This window comes from Stegastes partitus, unplaced genomic scaffold, assembly GCF_000690725.1.
Source record: "Stegastes partitus isolate 25-593 unplaced genomic scaffold, Stegastes_partitus-1.0.2 Scaffold2205, whole genome shotgun sequence".
Lineage (NCBI taxonomy): Eukaryota > Metazoa > Chordata > Actinopteri > Pomacentridae > Stegastes > Stegastes partitus.
This window is the reverse complement of record NW_007579936.1, coordinates 49,138-73,287: the sequence shown is the minus strand read 5'-3', so window position 1 is coordinate 73,287 and position 24,150 is coordinate 49,138. Positions and strand designations below refer to the sequence as shown.

At 39.9% G+C, this 24,150-nt stretch overlaps 3 protein-coding genes across 4 annotated transcripts; 1 reads left to right on the top strand and 2 right to left on the bottom strand.

Moving 5' to 3' along the window:
* LOC103374309 (E3 ubiquitin-protein ligase MGRN1) lies at window positions 1-8,592 on the bottom strand. Of its 2 annotated transcripts, XM_008304381.1 has the most exons (17): window positions 8,210-8,592; window positions 7,243-7,361; window positions 7,025-7,113; window positions 6,769-6,915; window positions 5,518-5,635; window positions 5,310-5,376; window positions 5,103-5,146; window positions 4,969-5,016; window positions 4,651-4,719; window positions 4,387-4,546; window positions 4,137-4,246; window positions 3,809-4,023; window positions 3,481-3,592; window positions 2,745-2,790; window positions 2,549-2,653; window positions 2,086-2,131; window positions 1,724-1,811 (listed from the first exon to the last, which is right to left on the bottom strand). In XM_008304381.1, exons 1-16 carry the CDS (start codon window positions 8,295-8,297, stop codon window positions 2,091-2,093), a joined length of 1,578 nt encoding a protein of 525 aa, XP_008302603.1. In that variant the 5' UTR covers window positions 8,298-8,592; the 3' UTR covers window positions 1,724-1,811; window positions 2,086-2,090. The 2 variants fall into 2 exon arrangements, with proteins under 2 accessions (XP_008302602.1, XP_008302603.1); XM_008304380.1 differs by lacking the exon at window positions 2,086-2,131 and having other exon boundaries at window positions 1-1,811.
* A 3,459-nt stretch (window positions 8,593-12,051) lies between these two features.
* Window positions 12,052-20,402, top strand: cdip1 (cell death-inducing p53 target 1). Its single transcript, XM_008304377.1, has 6 exons — window positions 12,052-12,129; window positions 13,586-13,643; window positions 15,178-15,329; window positions 17,481-17,633; window positions 18,067-18,343; window positions 19,438-20,402. Exons 3-6 carry the CDS (start codon window positions 15,254-15,256, stop codon window positions 19,547-19,549), a joined length of 618 nt encoding a protein of 205 aa, XP_008302599.1. The 5' UTR covers window positions 12,052-12,129; window positions 13,586-13,643; window positions 15,178-15,253; the 3' UTR covers window positions 19,550-20,402.
* Window positions 20,403-20,966: 564 nt separating this feature from the next.
* polr3k (polymerase (RNA) III (DNA directed) polypeptide K) lies at window positions 20,967-23,951 on the bottom strand. The gene is made up of 3 exons (XM_008304378.1): window positions 23,698-23,951; window positions 23,500-23,587; window positions 20,967-21,561 (listed from the first exon to the last, which is right to left on the bottom strand). Exons 1-3 carry the CDS (start codon window positions 23,806-23,808, stop codon window positions 21,434-21,436), a joined length of 327 nt encoding a protein of 108 aa, XP_008302600.1. The 5' UTR covers window positions 23,809-23,951; the 3' UTR covers window positions 20,967-21,433.
* Between the last annotated feature and the right edge of the window lie 199 nt (window positions 23,952-24,150).

Below are 24,150 nucleotides of genomic sequence, written 5' to 3'. Positions count from 1 at the left end.
TGATCTTTATTGTTATACACATGCTGCTATACACACGAGGAGAGACAGGTATTGATTTTACAGAGAGCCAAAAACCACCTACTGTGGAGTTATCCTGGATACCAGGTCAATAGTGGTCAGAACGGGAAGGCACAGTGTCAAGTTGAAATGGCACAGAAGAGGAGGGGATAAAGACAAAATAACCACGTTACTTAAAAGCAGTGAGAAGTTTTAAACCTCTACAAATTCACATGCAAATGCGAGCCCAATTATTCAAAATGCAAAATGCATTGGGATGTGTTCCTTCCAATAAACACATACATTACGACAAGCCACTTGAACCTAAATAATAATAATAAATGCATAATCGATACATGGTCATAACATAGTAAATGAACAGTTCAGTTGAATATTGCTCAATAACAATAACAAGATACATTTTTTTTCCCAGTAGCATGAAGTTTGCGATAGAAAAAAAGGCTCTGTACATCAGCATCAAAAAATCCTGTCTACGGGCCGTATATTGTTGTTTACTGTAGCATCGGTAAGAACACTAATGTCCATTGCAACAAGCAGGCAGCCATATTAATTCAAGGCACATAAATCTATATGCATGATGCTACACATACAGGACCAAGGTAAGTAAAGGCGTTGCAGCCACACAAACACGTGACCCCTTTTTTGCAGCTACATCACATAAGCAGACACTGGCATTGCCACAATAGACTGTACAGAGATCTGCCACATCTACGACAAGCACACTTACTGTGCCAAACTAAGTCAGCGTACATGTAGCTGGAGCATCTATGCTTGTTGCAGGCTTTAGCTATCTTTGAGTTCAGCTGTTAGGATGTAAATCTGTAGCTCTTATTGATTATCAGTCTTAAATAATGTGCATGTTAAATGAGTCTAGTTCAACACCAGGATTTTTTTTTATATATATATAATATGCAAGTGTACAACTTTGGAAGTAACTGCACAGGATTCTAGTAGTTATCATACATAGATATCACATCATTTGAAATAGTAAAACAGATGTGTCGACGTTTAAGACAGCAGATAACTAATCTTGTCATATACTTCTGTTATAAGGAATGGATTATAAAGGATTTTGTCGGAGTGCAAAATCATCTCAAATGGACACACAGATACTAATAAGTAATATGTTTTCAAAATTATGCTCAAACCAAATCGATCTGACAGGGAAAAACAAGTTCTCAAGTCATTAATGCGTCTCACTGATGAATATGATATCTAAAACACAAACCGTATTTATAAATTCTTCTGAATTTAGTGTCAAGAAACTGATACAGCGTTAATTTAAAGTAAGTGTACTTTAAAGCACCACCAAGACTGGTAGTGGAATATCTCTGGAATCTACATTACTAGACCACAACTCTGGCCAAGACACACAACTGAACACCATGTGAGAGTTAATTAAGTCTTTTCAAAGCTGGGGAAACAATATCGTTTTGTTTTGTTTTTTTTCCAAACATCAGTCATAGAGTAAGGTACCAAAAGCATCTTTGCAGCAGTCAAAATTCTTTTGTAATGTCGAGAGACATTGATGAAATAAACAGAGTCCTCCCTCGTTCCTTCCTTTCAGGGCCTTTGATCCTCTGATCACACAAGCAGAAGACTGGGCTGGGGCGGAGAAAGGAATGAAGGAACTGGATGATCTTAGTGAAGCAACAATGGGAAGGAAAACCTGGATCAGAGTCAGGGGTTGAGGTGTTCGTCTTCCATATGAAGGCTGCTCGTGGGACACAGGAGAGGCTGGCTGGAGCAGTTTGTGCTCTCGCTTTTCAGGCTTTCTGTAGACTCTGAAGACCCTGGAGAGGACGAATCAACAGCAACATGAGTCAGTGCAAAGTTTCTTGTTAGACTTTCAGTAAGAGCAGCAACGTGCATCAGAATCTGTGTTTATTCTTGATCATTTTGGGCTCACAGCCATTGAAAACTTCCTTCTAATGGCAAATCTACTGCCGAATATCTGCTGGATCAGTTTTTCTAGACAATAGTGAATGTATTCATGGACAAACAGATTAAGTGAGAGCAGTAGAGCTCATACATAGAGAAGCTAAGCAGACAGGAAGACCTACATACCACAGTTATTCCTCCATACCAATAGAGCAGGAATCAGGACCTGGAGCTGGCCAAAGTGAAGTGACACAAAGAGACAAGATGGCAGGGAACAGAAGAGGAGTGTTAGGAAACACATAGAAGCCCAAGAGCATACAGGTTAGTGGCAAAGCACAGGGAATCACAGCTTTAAAGTCTTGGATTGAAGAAGAAAGACTAAAGTAGCTAAAGTACCAGAATGAAGATTTAACATTTAGCAAAGAATCAAAAGTAAGCAAGAGGCAGACAGTGCTGTCAATTTTAGGAGGTGCAGTCAATCAAGTGATTTTCTCTAAAGTGTCAGCAGGAAGTACAGGTCCATACAATGCCTTAATGCAGAAACAGATTGTATAAACACCGCACATCCCACTACTTTTATTCATTTCCTGTTTAGAGCAGCTTTAAGATGATAAGATTCGCACTTTGTTTCTGACGGAGGATTTCTCACCTGGCAGTGACAGGTCTCCCGGTGGGTCGCTCTCTGTTTTGGTCAAGCGGCTGTGTTCACTGCTGCAGTCCTGTAGGATGTCTCTTTCAGAATGCATCCTATCCTCTGCATCACCCAGGAGAGCCACAATGTCAACAGTGTCACTCAAACACAATACTGACTGAATGTTCCCTGAGTGCCAATTGAGAAAACTCACCGTCATCTGGAGACAGGGATTCTGCCACGTCCTCGGTAGCTGTGGCCTGAAAGAAAAAGGGGGAAAAGTTTGCAGTGGAGTTAAGACGTCAGCTACTCTCTCTCTGTGAAGGAAGCCTTTGAGATTAAAATTGTTTCTTCCAAAAGGTTCCTCAAGGAATCGTTCTGTACAAATGCACTAGATGATCCAAAACTAAAACAGAGACTTGTTGTACATTGAGGTAAATAGGAACCTTGGCTTTGGTGTCGAGTCATTTGCACACAAATCTGTTAGCAGAAAGTCAGATCCTAATTTTCCAGAATATATAAAACCAGTCTCTAAAACTTTATATTTAATAATTGTTCAAAAGAGATCCACAATCAAAAACCCAAAAAACTAACTTAAGGTAATATATTACTATGTTTTAAATTGTAAGCGATATAAAAAAAAAAAGGAACGTATTTTATTTTAGACCAAAAAAATAAAAAAACATAATGATGTCAGCCTTTTTCTGCTTTTCCCATAAAATGAAACAAACTGATTATACCTTAGACATGTTGTGTACACAACTACTGTAAAACTAAGTTTTAAAAAATAAAAAAGATAAATTAAGATGTAAATGCAAGGGTAAAATGTCAGTTAGGCCTACGACTATTTCCTCCAGCAGCCTTTACTCTAAATTGAGCTGTTAAAGGTTCACCCCCAAAGTACCTCGAGCCTCTACTTATTTTAACAGAGTAGAGAGGAAGCAGCTTACATCTGTGGGGGCGGGGCTGCTTAATAGAAGTGTGTGCGGTTGAGCGTCTGACATCTCTGACAGCTTCTCTTCATCCTCCTCCTGGATGGGAGAAGATGGAGATCTCAGGGTGCTGCAGAGAGAGAAGGCACAAAAATGAGGAAATGCATGACAATACAAGTACAACAGGTGCAACAATTTATCATTGCTACGCAGGCCTACGAAAGGCATGACACAGATTACTGACCAAGCCCCGCTGAAAGCTAAGTTTGAGACTAATTTTAGACATGTTATCGAATTTGCTGTCTTAACTAGATTACTTATAGTAATGGCTTTATGTAAACATTACCTGTCAGGTGACTTGCTGACTTTGCCTTTCTGCAGACTTCCATCACTTAAATGCTCCGGAGAGCTGAGCTGTCTGTTTTCACCTCCGATGCCCCCTGAGAAGTTGATCTCATCATAGAGGGGAGCAGACGGGATGGCAGGAGACACTGACCGCAGACCATTCAGAGCCTCTAACAGAGAGATGGGTTCAAAGCCGGGAGGAACCGAGTCTGTGCTCTGCGAAAAGTGACAGACAGTGGCAGAGACAGTGTAACTATTGCAGACCTTTGTATCAAAATTAAGATTAAAAAATGTATTATGCAACCCAATTTAATGTGCATGAAACCTACTGAATGCTCGTCATGGTCCATGGTCTGAGCCAGAACAGGACTGAAGGACACAGGAGAAAGAGCTCCAGGCTTTTTCCTCACAGCTCTGATCTGCAGCAGGGCTCTGAAGGCTGGTTAGAAGAGACCCAGGTAAAATTAAACATCATTTTAAACTGAGTGAAGAATATTTTGACTGTATGCGCTTTTTACATAGCATTATCAAACCTGCTTAAAGAGACTGACATATTTAAAATAACACAATGCTTCTTACGCAGCCTGCAGATCGGACAGTTGTTGGCCTGGTAACGCAGAGTATCTGCACAGGAGTTGCACAGACACAGGTGTCTGCAAGGTAAGATGAGTGTGTCTCGCAGGTCAGACAGACAGACAACACACTCGTTGCTGTTATCACTGTTCTCATCATCGGATGGCTGAAAAACATAAAGAAAAGAAATTAACCAAACAAAGCCGTACAAATCAAACACGCCATTTACAAACTCTTGACTGATTTACAAGCTAATATTTCCACTGAAACCTTTGTTTCTTGGTTGTTTTTGTTCTCAATCCCATAGATCTCCTGTAAGAGGTAGCTGACACGATCCACCTAGAAAGACACAGACACAGAAATTTGACGTTTATGTTTAAGAAAAACATTTTCCGTACATGAGATAAATCAAGCGGTTGGGACAGCAAACTATACTATATTCTCTTTGCTGTCTTGTTCGATTTTCTTTTAAAACAAAAATACATTTATCTTTATACATACAATACTCAGAAATGCATTACTCCAACCCTCAATAACTTGCTGTGTAATAAAAAGTGAATACTGGAATAAGAACATTTATAAACCTACAATTTGCTTCTGCTTCAGAGGCTTGACAGAGAAACTGCCGTCGACATGCTGGAAGTAAAAAGAAACACATTTTAGTTCATTTAAAAAAGCTTCACAGACTGTATTTATTTACTTTTATTTAGTTGTATACATACTCTTTCGAAGGCGGCCAAAAGTACATGCGCGTGCCCAAGGCAATCTTGGGGGGAAAAAAGGGAGAAAAAAAAACATGATTACCAATGTCGACCCAATGTGTATTTAAGCTTACAATTTAACAGCTAACATTGTCAGTGTAAGTGCAATTCCTTTTCACAACTGAAAAGCCGTATTGTCATGCCTATTGCACAGCTCTGGCTACCTACCGTCCCCTTCATCTACCACAGCTTGGATTACCATTGGAAACACTCCTCGGTCCAGGTCAAAATTCAGCTTTTAGGAAAAAGATGTACATATTCAATCGTTCAATTACACACTACAGAACATATATGCATGTGTGTAATAAGTCACAAGTTGTGTTGATTTACGAATGCAATCTGTTTTTGTGGTCCAGTGACTTCTGCAGATACTCACATCTTCCTCTTTCCACTCGCTGAAATCGATTTTGAAGGATGGCATGGAGAACTGCTGGCTCACGCCCCGTTTGTAGTGCACAGTTTCAGAGGCCATTGATGGATCCTTTGGGCTGTACCTGCATATGTCAAGACAGAGCAAGAGTCCTAAGTATGCGCAGAAGTAAAAAAGACAAAAAGGGGAGCTGGAGGGATCTAATATTTCAGTGGTTTAGATGCAAGGTGGATCAGTGGTTTGCACCGTTGTCTTGCAGCAACAAGGTCACCGGTTCGCGTCCCAGTGTGGAGTGTACATGTTCTTTCCAGGTTCTCCGGTTTCCTTCCACAAGTCCAAAAACATCCATCCATCCATTATCTATACACCGCTTTATCCTCACGAGGGTCGTGGGGGGGCTGGAGCCTATCTCAGCTGACTTAGGGCGAAGGCAGGGGACACCCTGGACAGGTGTCCAAAAACATGTTGAGGTTAATTGGTGATTCTAAATTGTCTGTAGGTGTGAATGTGAGTGTGCTTGGTTGTCTGTCTCTAAGTGTAGCCCTGTGATAGACTGGTGACCTGTCCAGGGTGTCCCCTGCCTTCACCCTAAGTCGGCTGGGATAGGCTCCAGCCCCCCCGCGACCCTAGTGAGGATTAAGCGGTGTATAGATAATGGATGGATGGAAGCCTGGTTTAACGCAAAAGCAAAATGCTGACATTTAGACATCAGTGTGGAAAACCTAATGGGAGTTGTCACCATCTGATTACCTAATAAATTCACTACAGTCCCTAAACAAAATGAAAACAAAGAAAATTGAGTAGAACAGTCACAATATCTGATCTGTTTGATTTTAGAAATCATCTTCTTAGTTTCATCATGAGACGGCAACTTCAGCACAGACTATTACTTTCATCTTCGTCTCAGTCTTATCTGCAGTATCCATGGTGACTGGTGGTTGCTAAGGACCCATTGTATCTATTCTAGACTTTGTGCTCTGAGGCTTGAATCTCTCCACCCATAAAAGATGGTTTAAATGAGTCTGGCACAATGTTTCACAATAAAATCAAGCAGCTTTGTCGTAGATGTATGTGTGTAACTGATGAAAATGTGAACATAGACAGATGGATGCGATCTGTGTTTGTTTCATTCAGACGACAGGATGTTTCAATGTAATCAGTAAATAGGCTAGATAATATTCTGATTGTGGTAGTTTTGTGCTACACAAAGTGAAAGTTTTGTTGCATAAAAGGAATCGGGTACAATAAAGTTCTTACACAGCCATCCCATTGGAGAACTCCTCAAATGCCTGGCAGTAGAGGGTGATGGCCACACGAGCATCAGCGTCAAATGTGAACTCCACACCATACTGGACCTTTGGTTTTCCACCTTCCTCCACCGGTGTGTCAGAGTCATCTTTATACCTAGAATCAAGAGGTTTGAAGAACATCAGGGCGGCACAGGGAACACTTTCTTCGCCTGTTAATTGCTTTTACCGTCATTTGTACTGTAATAGTGTCACACTATCTTTACCTGACCAAACGCAAAGAGTCCTTTCTAATATTAACCAGACTCCTGAGGGTTTTCACAGGCTCGTGGGGTGCAGGTGTCACATACGGAAACTAGAAAAACAACAGCATTAAGAATCATGAGAATTTTCTTAACAAGTTCTGATAAATCCTTTTACTGACAAGAATTGTACAACTGCATCACAATAGTTTTGATGCTACGAAAAATACGTAGTGTTCTACCTGCACTGGCCTGTTTCCAAGAAAATTCAGGTCCATGTTTTCCCCAAAAAGGTATCCCTCTGGATGCGGCGTGTCGAATTTCTCTCCACCCATGAAGAAGTGGCTCGCAAAATAATTCCCTGAGGACAAGAGGGGAAAAAAGAGGAATGAGGACGCTGCGAGCAATAACACATAGCGACAATGTTTTTAGCAGAAAAAGGTGAGCTTGTGCTTTGTAAGTAATGTTGTTTTTTCAGAGACAGGGTGCTGTAGTCTGAACAGAACTTTAACCCCCAAAACAAGATCTGACTGGTCATGATACATATATATTATTTAATGTTGGTGTATAATTCAGCAGAGGTACAAAAGGGAACATTAAATAGCGTTTGGTAGTTGAAAAACAGTTTTTTTTTGTTATACACGGACACATCAATGTCCACACTGTGTCTTAATTGTCTAAAAAGATCTTTAATAACAAAGCAAAGTGTACTAAAACGACCAGATTAAGTTTTTCTAAATGCGTTTGAGATGCTACAGAAGCTTCTCATTTGCATAATGACAATTACTTGTTGACATTGGGGTCATGTCAGCATCCTTGGTCCTTCAGTTCTTGTAGCATCATTTCAACGTGAGAAAAACAACAACAACAACAACAACAACACTGCACATCTGTCACCATGATACCATCACAATGTCGGAATAACTTAATAATTAGCCTGATTTTTATAACCTGACAATCACCGCAGAAGCAGCGACCGACACATAACAAGACTATTGGATTTATGACAACATCTTCTGAGTTATGTGCGTTCTCTGGGCAGTAAGCTGTGACATTTATAAACGAGCCTACATGTTTTCAATCATTATACAACTATAAAGCTGATCATTAACAGGAATTACAGTAAACGCCAACTAGCCAGGGAGTGCTCCGGCTTCGGAGATCCGTGTTGTTGATGTTTTTTGCCGAGAGACAATGCCGATCACTTACCAGACTTCGGTGGAAATCGATAGGCCGAGTTGGCCTGGATATCGATGTCCTCAACACCAGCGATTCTGCGACTCAGGATGGACCCCATCTTTCTCTGCTGGATCGCCGATGTTAGCTACAGCTAGCAAGCAGCTAGCGGCGCGTCAACACCTCGGAATGCTCCCACTGCCTCCAGCCAAAACCAAACGCCAAAACAAACGTAACACCAACCAGAACGAAGCGCTTCGGTCAGTTTGACATTTTAGACGCTCGGTTTATCGGTGGCTGAGCTGCGAAGCAGGAAGCGGATCGAGGCGAGCTGTTGTTTTGCCAGAGCCGTGCTAGCGGAGCGGGGAGGCGGCCTGATTGGCTGTCTCCAAGCGTCTCAGCAGAGTCAAGGCGTTCGCTGTGTGAGCAGGAGCCGCCCGCAGGAGAGAGCGGAGCTAATAAGGTCAGGTCAGGTGGGCGGGGGGACGGGGTCAGCGCGGGGGCGGAACCATGAAAGACAACAGCGGAGCAAAACAAACCTGCTGGTGTATTAATTAGACGAGTCAAATCTTTTGTTTTTTTGTTGTTGTTTTGTTTTGTTTTTTCTGTAGCACGTTTTTAAACAACCTGAGTTGACCGAAGTGCTGAAAAAACAGACAGAAACTAAAATATGTGCGAAAAGCAACACGAGATATATACCATCCATCCATCCATCCATCCATCCATCCAACAATTATCTATACACCGCTTAGAGACAGACAACCAAGCACACTCACATTCACACCTACGGACAATTTAGAATCACTAATTAACCTCAATATGTTTTTGGACTGCAGGAGGAAGCCGAAGAACCCGGAGAGAACCCACGCTGCACGGGGAGAACATGCAAACTCCACGCAGAAAGATTCCGGGTGTCCTCAGATAAATACCTGTAAAATTAGTTTGCAAAAAATGACATACTATATTAATAAAATACTAAGAAAGAAAACAATAAGGACAACAACGTGTATGATCAAATTTCAAAACAAATATAAAATATAAAAATTATTCTTATAATATTAAGCGCAAGCAAAAGTCATTCAAAAAGTATTTGTCGTCAGATTTCCCCAAAACCTGTAGTAATTATAATAATAAAGTATTTGAAAGAAAAAACCTATTCCAAAGCTCCGGAGCTTCCAATAACAATGTCACTCTCTTCCTTCACCACCAGCCTCTATATTGAAACCGCTAAAAGCAATTTGTCTGAGAATCTAAGAGGTCTAGGGGTGGAGTAGGGCCAAAGAAGTTCTGAAATATACCCAGGTGTATGCATGACTTTACAAATAAATAACTTCAAAGTAAGTTCTGTGTTTACCAGGTAGCCAGTGCAGGGATACTAGTACAGGTGTAATCTCAGATTGAATGGTCTGACTGCACCTCATTGTCATACTTTTTTTCAGGGGGAAATGCTTTGGCTTTAATGTATTTCTCTAAGGTTGTAGCAACTGTGTCCCCAAACAAGAGTGACAGTGGATTTTTTTTCACTGCCACTTCAAGCACTCTCTATAAAATGTTTAATTTACTGAAACAACTATCAGGGTTGCTTTACTGTAAGATCCAAATCCTCGGCAAAAGGTGACATTTTCAGTGCACCAGGTTACTCGCCCAGAGGTTGCTATTGTTACAGTCATGACAGCAGAAGTGAAAGTGTTTGTGTCATTTAAAGAGAAGACAGATATCAATTTGGCAGTGTTCCTCAGTTGAAAGTAACACCCTTTTACCTCAAAGTTATTCTGTTTGTCAAATTTCAGTTCTCCGCCAGAGCTGACACCAAGATTTGTAACGTGAGGTGAAGGCTGGCCGTCAGTGACCCTGCATGGCTGGTCATGTAAAGCCTATGGTTGATGTAATTGTAGTAACATTGTGGAAATCCTGTCGTTTTATGTTTACCCTCCTAGTTAGCAACAGTTAAGCTCCAAATTGTTTTTTAACTTCACCAACAAAATGACATAAACAGGTGAGAAAGGATGCAAAGATATTGTGGTACACATGCTTGTGATACATTTTAACTATTTCTTTGTTTTTTTATGTTTTTACAAATAGCACAGTGTCTAGAAAAGCCTTTATTTTCCATTACAGCAAATCAAATGGTTCTTGTAATTGCTGACAAGTGCTGGATTTTGGACTTTGGACAGTGTCTTTGAGATTTGAAGGCTTCCTTGCCATCACTCTGGTCTTTAGTTATCTCGACAGATTCTTGATGGTATATGGGATGTGTGCTGGTAGACGGGATACTCACAAACGTGGATATTGCTTTCTGTTAATCAGTTCTTCACCAGGTTAGCTGTATGTTTCAAGTTTTATTGGAAGGTCCAGTGCTGCCCAAGGCCAAACTTTTCTGCAGGCTGCCTGATGTTTTCCTTTACAGTTTTACTGTACCCACGGTGCCCTTTACTCTGACAAGGTTGCAAGGCCCATCTGCTGGAAACACCTACAAAGCATTTATCTCCCACCATCATGCTTGACTGTGAGGACAGCATTCTGGGGACTGAAGGCTTCCTCTTTCTTCCTCCAAACAAAAGCCACATCCCAGGTGTCAAAACAATGACAATTTTGTCTCATCTGATGACAGAATTTATGACCAAAAAATATTTTATTTTTTTGTCCAGGTGACCATTTGCAAAGGATAGATGAGCTTTTGTGAGGCTGTTTTGAAGAAGTAATCCTCCTTGGTCACTGTGTGTGGACACCAGCTCTGTGTAGTGTCTGTAGTATATGTGGTGTGTAGTATCAGGGTGGCCGAGAACCAATTCGAAAGGTATAGAACCTTGCTTTAAAAAAAATTAAAAATGCAACAATATCAAGGGGTATGAATCATTTTGAATGCAGCATTTAGGTAAGAATGTAAATAATGAAATAACTATTTATTTCATTATATTTTTTGTTCGCTCACTCTATATCTAAAAGCAATGACCGGAAATGACAGCATGATTCTATGTCTGCATGAAGACTAATTTGACAGATTTAATGTTGCGGTTCTTCAAAGTGGCCACTAGAGGGCAGCAACCAGCGGAGATTCTGACACACTCTATGCTAAAAATACGTCCATGGCTGCGCCTAGAATTTTCCGATGAGTTGTAGATTGATCTCAAAACTCCCAATGAACCCTTTCTGTTACAGATTATTTATCCGTACTAACATGTACATTTAATTATTGCTTATTATAATCGTTAACATATTCTAAAGTGAGGGATTGCAACAAGCTACAATGTCAAAATGTAAATATTGTAAATATTGCTAATAATAAGATAAGATCAACTTTAATGGAAAAATTACACGCATATCTGTAGCACATGGTTAGAATAATAACAACTGTAATTACAGAGTTATGGGTCCTGGTGCCAATAATAACAGTTTTAGTCGTTTTGATTCTCATAAGTACAATGAAAACAGAGAGAATCGTCAGATTTTAGGTTCCTTAAATCACTGCTCTTTGATGATTCAAAACAAAACCACCACGTTTCATCAAAGAGGGTTAAACATGTCAACATCAGTTCACTTGACATACCAACACTTAAAAATATATATATTAAAAATGCTTCTACGTCAACATATCTTATCTTAAACTTGTTTATATGAAAAGAAAACATTGTATGTAACTTTTTTTTAAAGGCGTGTATTAATATTAATTAGAATATGACGTAACATTTCAAAAACATAAATAAAGTGTCACTGCTTTTGCTTTCAGAGTTGTTCATGTACAGCCTGAGTGTTTATTATAGTATGAAGTAAATTTCTATAATGATGGAAATTTACCAGTTTAGAAAAAAATCTATAAAATCCGGTGTGTTTGTAGATCATAGTTAATGAGGTCAGGTGTAAATCTCAGCGGATGTTGACTCTCCTCCTCGGAGCTGCTAACGTCAAACAACTTCAGTTGCACCGCGGGCTTGAGGCGCTTCACCCACAACCAGGTAATTTAGCTTTCAGCACACTGCCAGCTTCACCAGTACAGTCGAGACCAGAAACAGTGGTTTTCTACAAATTTCCTCGTGTTTACTGCTTTAGTGTGACCGTATCTGATCGCATCTTTAGTCTGTGGTTCCTGTGTCAAGAATGGCGACGCTAGCTAGCGAGCTAACGACAGCTAGCTAGCAAACGTGCGTTTAGTGCTATTTTGCTTGAGCAGGACAGACACGCCGCTGTCTTTGAGTTGTCAAACCAGCTGACCACAAACTAGCACTGGCTGTTAGTCGGCCTTCACCCTGTTAGAAGAGCTGGGAAAGGGAAACTGTGTGCGACTAGCTAACTAGCCAACACAACTAGCGTCACTCCGCGTTACCACTCCGTTAGCTAGCTACCGTCTTAGTTGGTAATGTGAAAATATGGGACACTTATTTTTGATACTAACATCAGTTAAAGCTAACATCACTGCATGCTTCCCTTTAAACTATATTACGTAACTAAGTTATTCATGGTTAGTTGTGCAACTAGCTTTGAGCTGGATTATCTGCGACAGGATTAAAAACAAAAACATCAGCTAGCTAGCTGGTTAGCTGAGAGACTGTAGCAGCAAGTTTGATGAAAATGCTTTCCTTTGATACAAACTTAGAGTAGGTTTGATTATTTACAGGCACCAACATTAATAGTTGTCATTTCTGTGATGTTTCACTGTTTGTATTTTTTTGTTGACTTGAGTGAAGTCGTGCTAAAAAGTGATCATCTGTTAAAAAGCAAACGCTTCTTGTAGACGCTGTATTACCTTGTTTATATTCGTCTGTAGTTGATTTTATCTGGATCGAACAATCACAACGTGCAAATGCACACAACTTTACGTCTGTTGTGAAGTTTGTTTTTGTGAAACTTTAAAGTTCCTTGTAACCGAATATTAGGAACCAAAAAGATGTTTGCAGCGTAAATCAGATCTGACATTTGGGAGGATCATAGCAGCACCATGGTGGTGTTTCAGATGTTTGAGCTGTGTGTGTGTGGCATATCTAACATCCTTGTTAACACTGTAGTCAACATGAATTAAAGAAGGTGCTTATAGATAAATCAAAGAAAATGCGTCTTTAGCAAGCATCGTATGGACTTTAAACTGTAACCATCAAGAATTTGGCCCTTTTGTTGCTATGGTTACAATCACTTTCAGGGCACTGAGCAAGTAAAATAATATAGATACATGAGGATATTTGCCCCAGTGTAGGGCAGTCAGTTTATGGCAGATCATCACTTTTTGGCACAACTGATTTCCAGCTGCAGACAGTCACAAAAGTAATAATATTAGTAGTGATATTAATATTGAGCATTACACCAGGTTGTCAGATATGTGTACTCGTATACACCAGCATTTTCATTGCTCTGATGTTTCTAATACTACAAGATGCAATAATAATAATAATAGTACTTTTTATGTATTATTTATTACAGGTTGTGGCACATCTGCCAGGCTCTTCAGGTGGAAACTTTCTTTTCTTAGGAGCATCAGGTAAACACAGCCAAGTCCTTGTGAGTGTGCATCATAGTTGCTCAGTTTCTAACACTAACCCGCCATACAGAAAGTACCACCACGTGTTTCCTGTGGTTAAATCAATGCTTTCACAAACTGTTTCTGAAATCGAAGTACATGCCTCTCTCTCTCTTTTTTTTTGTTGCTGTGGTTAGGCGCCCTCGAGCTCACTGCAATTTCCTAGTTTTTCTCTGAGACGCTGGTTAAACACTACACTCAGTTACCAGCTGCATTATTTAGCCAGAGAGAAAACGGTGCTTCCTGTTGAAACATGAGCTCTGTGAAAGGACAGAGCAGCTCTCGCTTGTATTGTAGTGATGTTATCACAGCTACTGTTTTGTTTTAGGACTGCATAATAAGGGAAAAAAATACGTTGCGATTATTTGTTTGTCTGCACTATATTTTGTAATATAAAAACACACAGGAAGTTTCACCAGATGACATGATTAAATATTGGGGAAAAAACATTCTAGAATGATTTTGTAGGGCAGAACATCTGCTTAGAAGATAAAATAATAAGAATACAAAAAGCCATTTTGACCTTTTTTATGTGGTGTAATTCTGGAAAAGGCATCCAACATAGTTTTTTTTGTTCTGAATGACATTCTCATTTAGCTTTGGACTTGTTGCTTCGTGTAGTGGCAACAATTACAAATCACCGCCCACAGAGTACCTGTTTTTGGTCAACGTTATCTGTTCTGTTGCTGAAACATTTCCAGACTTTCCTTACCAAACACTCAGTGTGTCCAAGAACCCTTCAGTTGGACAACATTTTTATTTCAGACAGACTTCTACGATATTTTAGTCATAGAAAATGAGTCTTTTTTTATAAGCAACAAAAAGCGTAGCAGTATGTGTTTGAGGAAGTTTGCCTTACTTCACATTTCGCTTCCCGCGTCTTCCAGCATCGACATTGTGATGTGAGCATATGCAATACTCGCATCGCAATGTCGATGCTGAAACAATACATTGTGCAATGTATAATGTATAATTTTATCCTGAAGATCCTCGTGTTAATAGCCTGTTTACTCTGCTGATGATCATCAAGGTTCTCAAGCAATCATTCTAATAACTGTGGTCATCTTAGCTTTTACTGGCAACATCCTGTCTCACGATCAGATGTAATGACGTTTTAGATGCAAGTTTGAGCTTTGCTTTAAATGAAATGTAAACAAACTGATTTGATGTAGTATTACATTAACTTCTTGGCAATGGCATACTTGGCAAAGCCTTGTACAGCTTTGATTTTGTTATTATACACGCTAATGTAGGCAGTACTCCAATAAATCAGTTCAACAAAAGGTGTTTAACATTGTCAGAATTCTTCATCATAAAATGGCCTTCATTTTGCTCTGATAGTTATGGCATGTGTGCAGACTGACAGCAGCAGTTACACCAAGTACTTCATTAGCCTCTCTGACTGTTGTTGGAACATTTTATGCCTTGAAGAAGTCTGTGTCAGAGAGTAATGAGCCAAGGGATTCAAAGTGTGCATGTTTTCTGTTCCTCACAGAGTGAAAGTCGACCTATAGAGTTGTGAGTGGAGCTCACGCGACCAACCCATCTGCCAGTTCAGACATTCGGCCAGTATGTCCAGCGATCCTCCCCCTCCGTACCCCGGAGGTCCCAGTGCCCCCCTCATTGAGGAGAAGAATGGACAGCCTGGTAATAAACCTAAACATGCAGGAGTGTGGTGAATGTTAATGAGCACTCACTGATACAGTTTCAGTACTAACGGATGTTCTGCATTCACTGTGAGATCACTTCAACAGCAAGTACACTTGAGGCTGTTTTCTTTGTTTAGCCCTTTATAGGGCTGGGCAATTTAGCAGAAGAACTTAACGCAATAACATTTTTCATCTAGTTTGATATTGATCATTTCAAGCAGCCTCTTAGTAAAATACAAGATGTAAAAGACTTCATTTGAAGTAACACTTTATCCTATTCATTAAGGTACACAGATGATAATTTTAATGTTATACAGCAGTGAAAAACATGTGCAACTGAATACATGACACCGAAATAAAGATAAATTAGGATGAAGTAATGAATGTGTGTCAAGAAACCTTGATACACATTGTATTAAGAAAGCTCGTAAAAGCTGGAGAGGCCTAGGTTAAGGTTCGTAATGGCTGGCCTGGACTGGGCGTCCCACCCACACGAACCCCTGACATAATGTCTGTCAGCGCTCATAGTAAGATGCTGGGAGATTGTTGCTTAGGTGGGAAGAGCAACAGTGCGTAGCACGCTCCATTGTAAATGTATAATAGGCTGTTCATGGCCAGGGAGGGAGCACATTTGGAATTTGTTCATACAAGCAAACTTTGCGTTTTCAGTTTGTGCTTTCATTGTGTTTTACATCTGATGCTGATGATCAAGTTTTCTAGCAAGCAATTTTCTGATTGTATTGATTTTCTGTTTCCGGTACATACCACTATCATTTACTGCCCAGGCCTAGCCCAGTCTCAGTTAGTGATGTGCCTGATTGTTTGACTAAATGCTGCTACTCTCATTACTTGCCATCAGACATCTTACTAGTCGGGTAAACTGACAAGTAAGATTTTATCAGAATCCACTATCTGGCTCGCCTGGATGTTAGCGATGATAGCGTGGCTGGTGCTCAGCAGGGTGCTGCCAGTGGGTAGACTGCAATCTGTCTCTTACCACCCTGATGTACATAAACCTGCAGGGTTCTTTAAATATTACCAGTTAACTTTTATTTAGTGAGTTTTGGTAAAAATGTGTTTTGGTGATTGAGGTTATGCCTAATCTCAATTGTTAATAGCTTTAAAGAAATATAATTTTCAAATCAGGGCTCCAGACTAACTTCTTCACTGGTAGCACCAGTGTGACCAACTTTCTCATTTGGTCGCACCTCCCACCTTGTCACAGGGAAAACATGACTTGCTGAACATTTCCTTATCGATAAACACTGCAGTTTACCGATGTTCCCTAAACGCCCCACATTGCAGGCTGTGGTAGATGCTGTTGATATCTGTGTATGCTCAGACAGGTGAGCGACCAAAAATGACTTTAAAAAGAGTTAACTGGGGCGTTCTCATGTCTGATTGGTCCAAAATGAAACAGTGATTTAAAAAGAAAAAAAACAGTGAATGCAGGTATGCTACGTTTTTCACGAGAAGACCTCATTTTTAAGCGTAAATACTGTGGTAAAATGAAGTTATAAGTTCTACTTTCCACCACTGTGGTTAACACAGCAGCCTCTTGTGCTGGTTACAGCGACACTGTTACAGCTTAATGATCGTCATGCACTTAAAAAGGAAATGCAACTATTTTGGTCGCAGTGTAGAGCCCTGCAAATACTACATCCAGGTTGGTCAATATGTTTTAGGTTCACCCATAATTTGAGTTTGGATATTTTCTTCATACTTTGTTGTAATGTCATTTTTGTTTCATTACTGTGTCAATCAACTCCTGATTATGCCCCTGACTAATTATGACTGCGTAAGGTGTCACCGTGGACACTTGTCTAACTGCACACTGTGGTAATATTCATCCTATCCGCTGCTTGGAGTTTGGTTTAGTATGAGACGGAGCTCTTAACCTGAGAAAACGGAGACATGGGGCGACACTGATCTCAGTGAACAGCTTGGATGACTTCATTGTAACGCTTACTGGCTTCATAAAGGAGCTTGAATGTAAACCACAACAACGAATAATATGATCACCTTCAAGGTGTTTGTTTTGCAGCGACTCTGAATGCATGCACTCATTTATTGATAGAAAATAACACTTTCTTGAATCAAACTAGCTGTGATGTGAAAGCCTTTCTTTTTCATGTGTGCTTTCTTTCAGAAACAGTAAGAACTGCTCCTCCACAGGGGCAGCCCTTGCCTCCAGACTATGGTCCACCACCCTATGAGGCCACACAGCCAGGCTTCCTTCCCCCTCATGTCCCTGGAGAAGGGCCCATGCCCATGCCAATGCCAATGCCACCACCACCACCAGGTGCTCACACTGTCGGCAGATACAAACACACACATAGTGCATGTGATTGGCCTAAATAGTTGTCAGGGCAGAGACGGTAACAGTAACTTCAATTTGGTTCATGCTTCTGGATGCTTGACATGATGTAATTGCACTATTTAGCTTGCCAACAGCTAGTTGCTTACTTGCGCTTGGGAATATTAAAAGGCTAAATGCTACATGGCTCTGCAATGCTGGTTAGTAATTCTCAGTAGGTTAGGCAATAGTAAGTACGCCTTTGCATCGTCATTGGTCTTTGTGTTAACATGTATGTTATTGGAGCTTAGAGGTTGTACAGTGCATAGATGTGTATATTCCCTCCTAAACATTACAATTACTGTCCTTACTGCAAGGTCAGCCCAACCCATACCATTTTGCCTCTGCTTGGACTCATATTTAAATTTGTTCTGTGCAGGTGCTCACTACCCACCCCCACCCGGTCACTTCCCTCACCCGATGCCAGGGCAGATGGGTCCTGGTCCCAGTCACTTTGTTCACATGGGAGGTCACACAGCGACCGTCCTGGCTCCTCCAGGAGCAGCCACCACTGTGACCGTACTGCAGGGGGAAATGTTCCAGACCTCACCAGTGCAGACTGTGTGTCCGCACTGCCAGCAGGCCATCATCACCCGCATCTCCCATGATGTCGGCCTCATGAACACACTCTTCTGCCTCTTCTGCTTCTTTGTAGGGTAAGTAGGTCACGGGTTAGAAGTCATGCAGAACACAGGTGTGCTTGTGGTGGGTTTTTATAGCGTCACGCAATGCAAAGGAAGCAACATGCAAATGCAGTTTCTAAATGCATGGGGTTCTTTTCACAGAGTGTATGGGAAAAAATAAAATGAAATTACCCGTCTAAATAATGGATATAAATAAACCGTAATTGATTAAAGCCACTGAGGCTTAGCCTCAGACAATTACAGAGATGCTCATTACAAGTTTAGAGATATTTGTGTGTCATCTAAGAGAGCTACAACCATTGCTCTATTGTCATTTTCATACTCCAGCGCATGGAGGTGACCTTTTTGTAGGTACAGGATAAATGACTGCACTGCATTTAAGCATTTATTCAGTGGTTATGCGGTGGTCTATTAGCCAGTGTACTTTAAAGCCCCAGCCATGATCTGATGGGTTTGAGTAGTCCAAAGCGTCCTGCACTCACAAAATAAATGAACAAAAACTCTGAATGTTGATCCAGCTCATTCAGTATTCTTAACTTCATATGATCATACTTAGGTGAAACATATTTCTGCTGGTATAATAATCATAGTGGCCAGTATACTGAAATGCAAATTTCTATGCCAAAATAGAAAATAGAACTCATGATCATGCCTGTGTTCTCTGTTAGTTCACACTCCCAGCCTGTTCTCAGCAACTCATTTATATGCAAAGCAAGTGCACATGTTTAGGGTGTGATACAATCTGAAAGGCCAGAGGAAGACGAAACATGTTCTGAATATGCAGAAATCTGGTGCCGATTCACGCAACATGCTTGTATAATCTTGTCGATCTTGCATCACGCATAATATTCAGTGACCTCTATTACAGTAGAATACCAATAATCACACAAATTCATTCCAATCAGAGTAAACAAGCACATGCTCCATCAATGTAACTCAAGTGACTGCTGTTTGGGGAGCTATGATGACATATTCTTAACTCCAGATGGTCAGGTTTTGTTTTCGTCTTCCACTGAAACACCCACTTCTTTTCTGAGTGCTGTACATAGCCACGTGCAGATGTGTGGATTTGCTACAGATTTTGTCTTTCTGTTCCTCATTCACAGGTGTGATCTCGGCTGCTGCTTGATTCCCTGTCTGATTGACGACCTCAAGGATGTGACACACACCTGCCCTTACTGTAAGGGCTACATTTACACATACAAGCGTATATGCTAACCACCGACAGCTGTATGCTCCAGAGACATGTACATGCACACACATAAACTCACAGCTCCTCCTGCTGGTAGTTACAGGCTTCCCCCCTCCCATTTTTGCAAAGTGTTGTGTAGCCCTCTTAAATTGTTAGTGCAGTTTTCTCATGACTTCACAGAATATTGACTGTATATATCTTTCAGCATACTTCGTTCATGTATAAACATGCATTTGAAATGTACAAATCTCTGACTTAACTGCAGAGGATGAAGGATACAAAAAGATCCAGAGATGGATAGGCAGCAGGCACACAAGTGCATCCGATATCTTAAAAACTGTGGGAAAAAAGGCTTGTGATGTTACGCATGTGAATGAGAAGAAAATAACTTACAGATAGCCTCAGTTAGAGAAAGCTGTGAAAATGGTCACTTTATTTATTTGAATTCATCTGTGAATTTTGCTCAGAAGCAAGTGTATTCAAACATGCTGGGTTAGCATCTTCTTGTTCTGTTTTTTAAAACTTTATTTCACATATTTTATCCTCTTTTAACAATATTCAGAACTGTGAACATTTTTGTCTGTGTCTGATAAGTCAGTTCTAACAGACCCTGTTTTTTTTTTCCCTTTTTATCATAATCACTTCTTGAATGTGAGAGAATTAACCATTTTTCTTCTCCAGAAACTAATGACTTGCTTGTTTGGGAATTCTCAAGATTGATGTTACTTGCTATATTTATTAGTAATCTTCTGGGCTTCAGTAAGTAGTCACAAAATGTTCAGTGACTTACGGTTCAGCTGTTATGCATCAATGCCCTCTGTCCATGATGTTCTTAATTTTGATAATAAAGTCAACATATGCACTTTAAGTTGAAACTCACATTTCCTCCTCTGAGATATTTATTTAAACCTTAACCTTGGCTAATCATTTGTCTGAGGAATAAAAAAAAAAAGAAGAATAAAAGCAATGCAGAATCTGGCATTTACTTTCGTTTTATGTTCGATGAGTGAATTCCGCCATACTTACACTTATTTAGAGTATAGTAGACTCAAAGTGAGCTGGCAGACCGCGGCTTTAACTGTTACTGATGGAGAAACACTGCATGACATCTCAGTGATCGTTTGTCCTCTTGCGGGCCATATGTTGAGAGTTGTATGTCAGTCTGAAGCACCACTCCGACTAAAAACTAGATTAACTCCTCACACATATTGTCCAACATGTAGTTTAAAGTAGGAAAGTGTATTGAGAAAATTACAACGATGGCACTGTTATCATCACATTCACCCTCTCACTGTGCATTAGCCCTCTAAGGTTACTTGCATTGCTCAGATGCATGTTAGATAACAAAGACAGATGTCTCTTGACTGATAATAAATAGTGAACTCTCTGCTAGGAATAAGCTTCAAATAAATGATAAAAAACAAGACATCTTACAAAGTGACATTGTGATTCCACTCAATTTATTACTAACAGTGAACCAACATTATTCCACTTCAGCATGCCCGATCCGTCGCTCACCAAGCGCAGAGTTTGTCTGCATGAGTCACACACCATAACAAGTAATTCTCACAGGCTAGTTCCCAGAATCTATGTGCATTTGATTTTTTCTTTTCCTCTTGAGGTTAAAAGAGCTGTGCAAGAAAATCTAATTTGAACTGAAGGATTGCAATGAAATTTTAATATGAAGTACTGTATGCCATTGTTGTGGATACTGCTGGTCTGCATTGCTCTAAATGTCTGTGAAACGTATAACTATGTAAGTCAAAATTTGTTTGACTGTTGTATACAGGTACTATTTTATCAATAAAAATCATTAAGGAAACTCCAACGTTCTTCAGCTGTATATACTCCCAAAGCAAAAACTGGAAATCATCCCAAAAAAAAATCTACTAACGAGAAGTCCAAAGGTGTTAATCTCTCCATCGATGTCCACATTGGGCATTGCAGCATTTGTAGAAAGTTGTCATCGGTTCATCTGCTGATCTGGTCTGAATCTGCATGAAATATGCTCGAGGATGCTCGCACTTGGGACACTTTTCTGTAACAGAGACAAGTGAAAAGTGTCAGTCTGAGTTCACAATGACTACTGGGGTTTACAAATTTGGTGTGTTTTGTAAAGGAAAAAACTGACTATATTATAAAAATCCTGTGTGTGCAGGCTTTATCTAAAAGGGCTAACTCTGCTGTGAACACGACTTCCAAACGTGCACTTGACGAATTTGATAAGATCCTTTGCTGAAAGTGAAACAGTTGAAAGGCTGCAGGACTTAGATACACCTTTGTGAAGTGCACAATTAAATGTGTTTCCAGAAGACTCAAATCTACAGGTTGATAAACTAAAAGCAGCATACGGAATGATATGAAAGCACCTTGTGGTGTGAAGGTTTGGCTTAAACCTCCACTTAAAAACGGTTCAAGTTGGGCTCATTAGTTACTCTCATTGGTTCTCTCGCACATATCTAATAAACTTCAACCACTGGAATCATTACACAAACATCACTTGAAACTTTGGACTACAAGCCATTCAGTTTTCATTGCTGCCACATTGTAAAGAAATAAATGTGTGCTTAGGAAAATCTCACCAAGTACAAAAATGTCTAGTTTATAAGGTTATGCATCGGTTCGCTCCTCCTCTGGCAGATTTGAGCAATTTCACATCAGCAAGAGTAGAGCTACAGGAGCTGCAGCTGGGAGAGACTGCATGATCCCTTGTAGCAAACCTACATTTATTCAGGCTGTTTTTCTTTCATAGCACCACATCAATGGAATTGAACAATATAATCAATTAATGTCCCCATCCTATTATTTATTTAATCATAAATTTTAAAAAAGAGGCTGATTCCACCTTTAACAACTCTGTATATGTGTCATGAATTCTAAATAATTGAGTTTATTATGCTGCATTTAACGGTATTTTATCAGATGTACAATTTTATTTGTAACTGTATTGTATATGCTTGTATTAGAATGTATGTTAATTTAGTTGCTGTCCATATTGTGCTACAATTATTCATTTCAGATAGGTAACAACATCAGCCAAACGGGACTATCAGTGAAAATGAGCCTTTTGGCATTTAATTGCACATTAAGTGTACATTTAATTGAATATTGATGAATGTGCATTATCCCTTTTCAAATATGGAAATCAACAGGTCTGTGTCAAGAGCAGAGCCTTAACGACTAGTCTGTAATTTAGTTAGTTGTCAGCTTTTTTTTTTTTTTTTTTTTAAATCATTTAATTGGTTTGAATAACTACAAAAAAAAAAAAAACAATGTGAATTTTCCGATTCCAGCTTTTAAAGTGTGAACATTTTCTGGTTTCCTTACTAATCTGTGGTTGGTTGGCAAAACAAGACATTTACAGGTGTCATCTCAAGCTTTGGGAAACAATGATGAACATTTTTCACAATTTTCTGACATTTGTTTAGATGTAACAACTGACTTAATAATCAAGAAAATAACTAACAGATTATTCTATAATTGACAGCTATAGACAAGAGTTAGAAATATGTTGGCTTTGACAATTACACATTCAAACTTCTATATGTAAAATTACAACAGATCAGAATGGGTGTCGGGGTGTAGGATGGTTTTAATTTAGAAAACCTGACTTTCAAAAGCATCTCTTACACCCTGAACACAACTGCCACTTCATAACAATCTGAATTTTTAAAAAGCTGAGACTCACAGATTAACTCACAATAAGAACCCATTATTCAATCATGTAAATAAGGGCACGATAAACACTATTTACAGTTCAGATCAGTGTTTACATGGAACGCTGTAGAGATCAATACAAAGCTGTTCTGTCAAAATCAGTAGTGTAGTGAGTGGCACCAGGGCAATAACGTGAAGAGAAGCACAACCTAGACTAGGAGGAGTTTTCACGTTGACAGTCAACTTTTATGCTCTAAATTGAACTGAAAACTTGTAACCTTTAACCCACCCCGCCATAAAATGTGTTAATGTCACGTACCAGCAGTCGAGTCGACGTTTTCCCACGCAGCAGCTCCACCGAGAACATCATCCACCTCCTTTAGCTTAGGATACTTCCTGTTGTTTACCTGTTGGACATTTAAAAAGACGTCAGAAGCTTGACACTTGTAAAATCAGGAGTAACATCTCCCTGGTGTCTAGTACAAGGCGGACACAGTGATGTTTTATCGCCGCTCACCTTCCTAGTGATGTTGTGTACGTAGGGACAGGTGTTGCACGCGAATCTCATGCACTTCTGTCCTTCCTCGACTATTAAAACATTCCCACAGGTCGGACAAAAAAGAAGCATATTGCCAGTAAAGTATGTAGTTACTTACGTAGAAAAAAAGACCTCGGTTAAACTAGTCTGTTGAACACAGTAAACGCATTATTTTTTAGTGTATTTGCTGTAAATTGTTTGTCGCATGTGAAGCAGCGGAAGTAGGTGCTCCTCTTTTTACAGCTCGGTGGGAAACAAGAACAGGAGGCGGGTTTCTGTTAAAAACAGCGACCACGGAAAAAAAATACTGATAATAAATATTTTTCAAAATTCAACTCAACATATGATTGTTTAAGGACATGATCAAGCAGTGCCTGAGTTTATTTTCACTAAGAGGAATGATGTCCGCTGAGCTACATGAGCCCTCCGGTA

Coding starts and splice junctions, on each gene's coding strand:
- LOC103374309 (XM_008304380.1), bottom strand. CDS start 8,297: ATGGGGTCCATCCTGAGTCGCAGAATCGCTGGTGTTGAGGACATCGAT. Junction 4,720..4,968: donor CTCTGAAGCAGAAGCAAATT/GTAGGTTTATAA, acceptor GTGTCTTTCTAG/GTGGATCGTGTCAGCTACCT. Junction 2,791..3,480: donor GCAGCCCCGCCCCCACAGAT/GTAAGCTGCTTC, acceptor TTTTTCTTTCAG/GCCACAGCTACCGAGGACGT.
- cdip1 (XM_008304377.1), top strand. CDS start 15,254: ATGTCCAGCGATCCTCCCCCTCCGTACCCCGGAGGTCCCAGTGCCCCC. Junction 17,634..18,066: donor AATGCCACCACCACCACCAG/GTGCTCACACTG, acceptor TGTTCTGTGCAG/GTGCTCACTACCCACCCCCA. Junction 18,344..19,437: donor CTCTTCTGCTTCTTTGTAGG/GTAAGTAGGTCA, acceptor CCTCATTCACAG/GTGTGATCTCGGCTGCTGCT.
- polr3k (XM_008304378.1), bottom strand. CDS start 23,808: ATGCTTCTTTTTTGTCCGACCTGTGGGAATGTTTTAATAGTCGAGGAA. Junction 23,588..23,697: donor TACACAACATCACTAGGAAG/GTGAGCGGCGAT, acceptor AATGTCCAACAG/GTAAACAACAGGAAGTATCC. Junction 21,562..23,499: donor AAACGTCGACTCGACTGCTG/GTACGTGACATT, acceptor TCTCTGTTACAG/AAAAGTGTCCCAAGTGCGAG.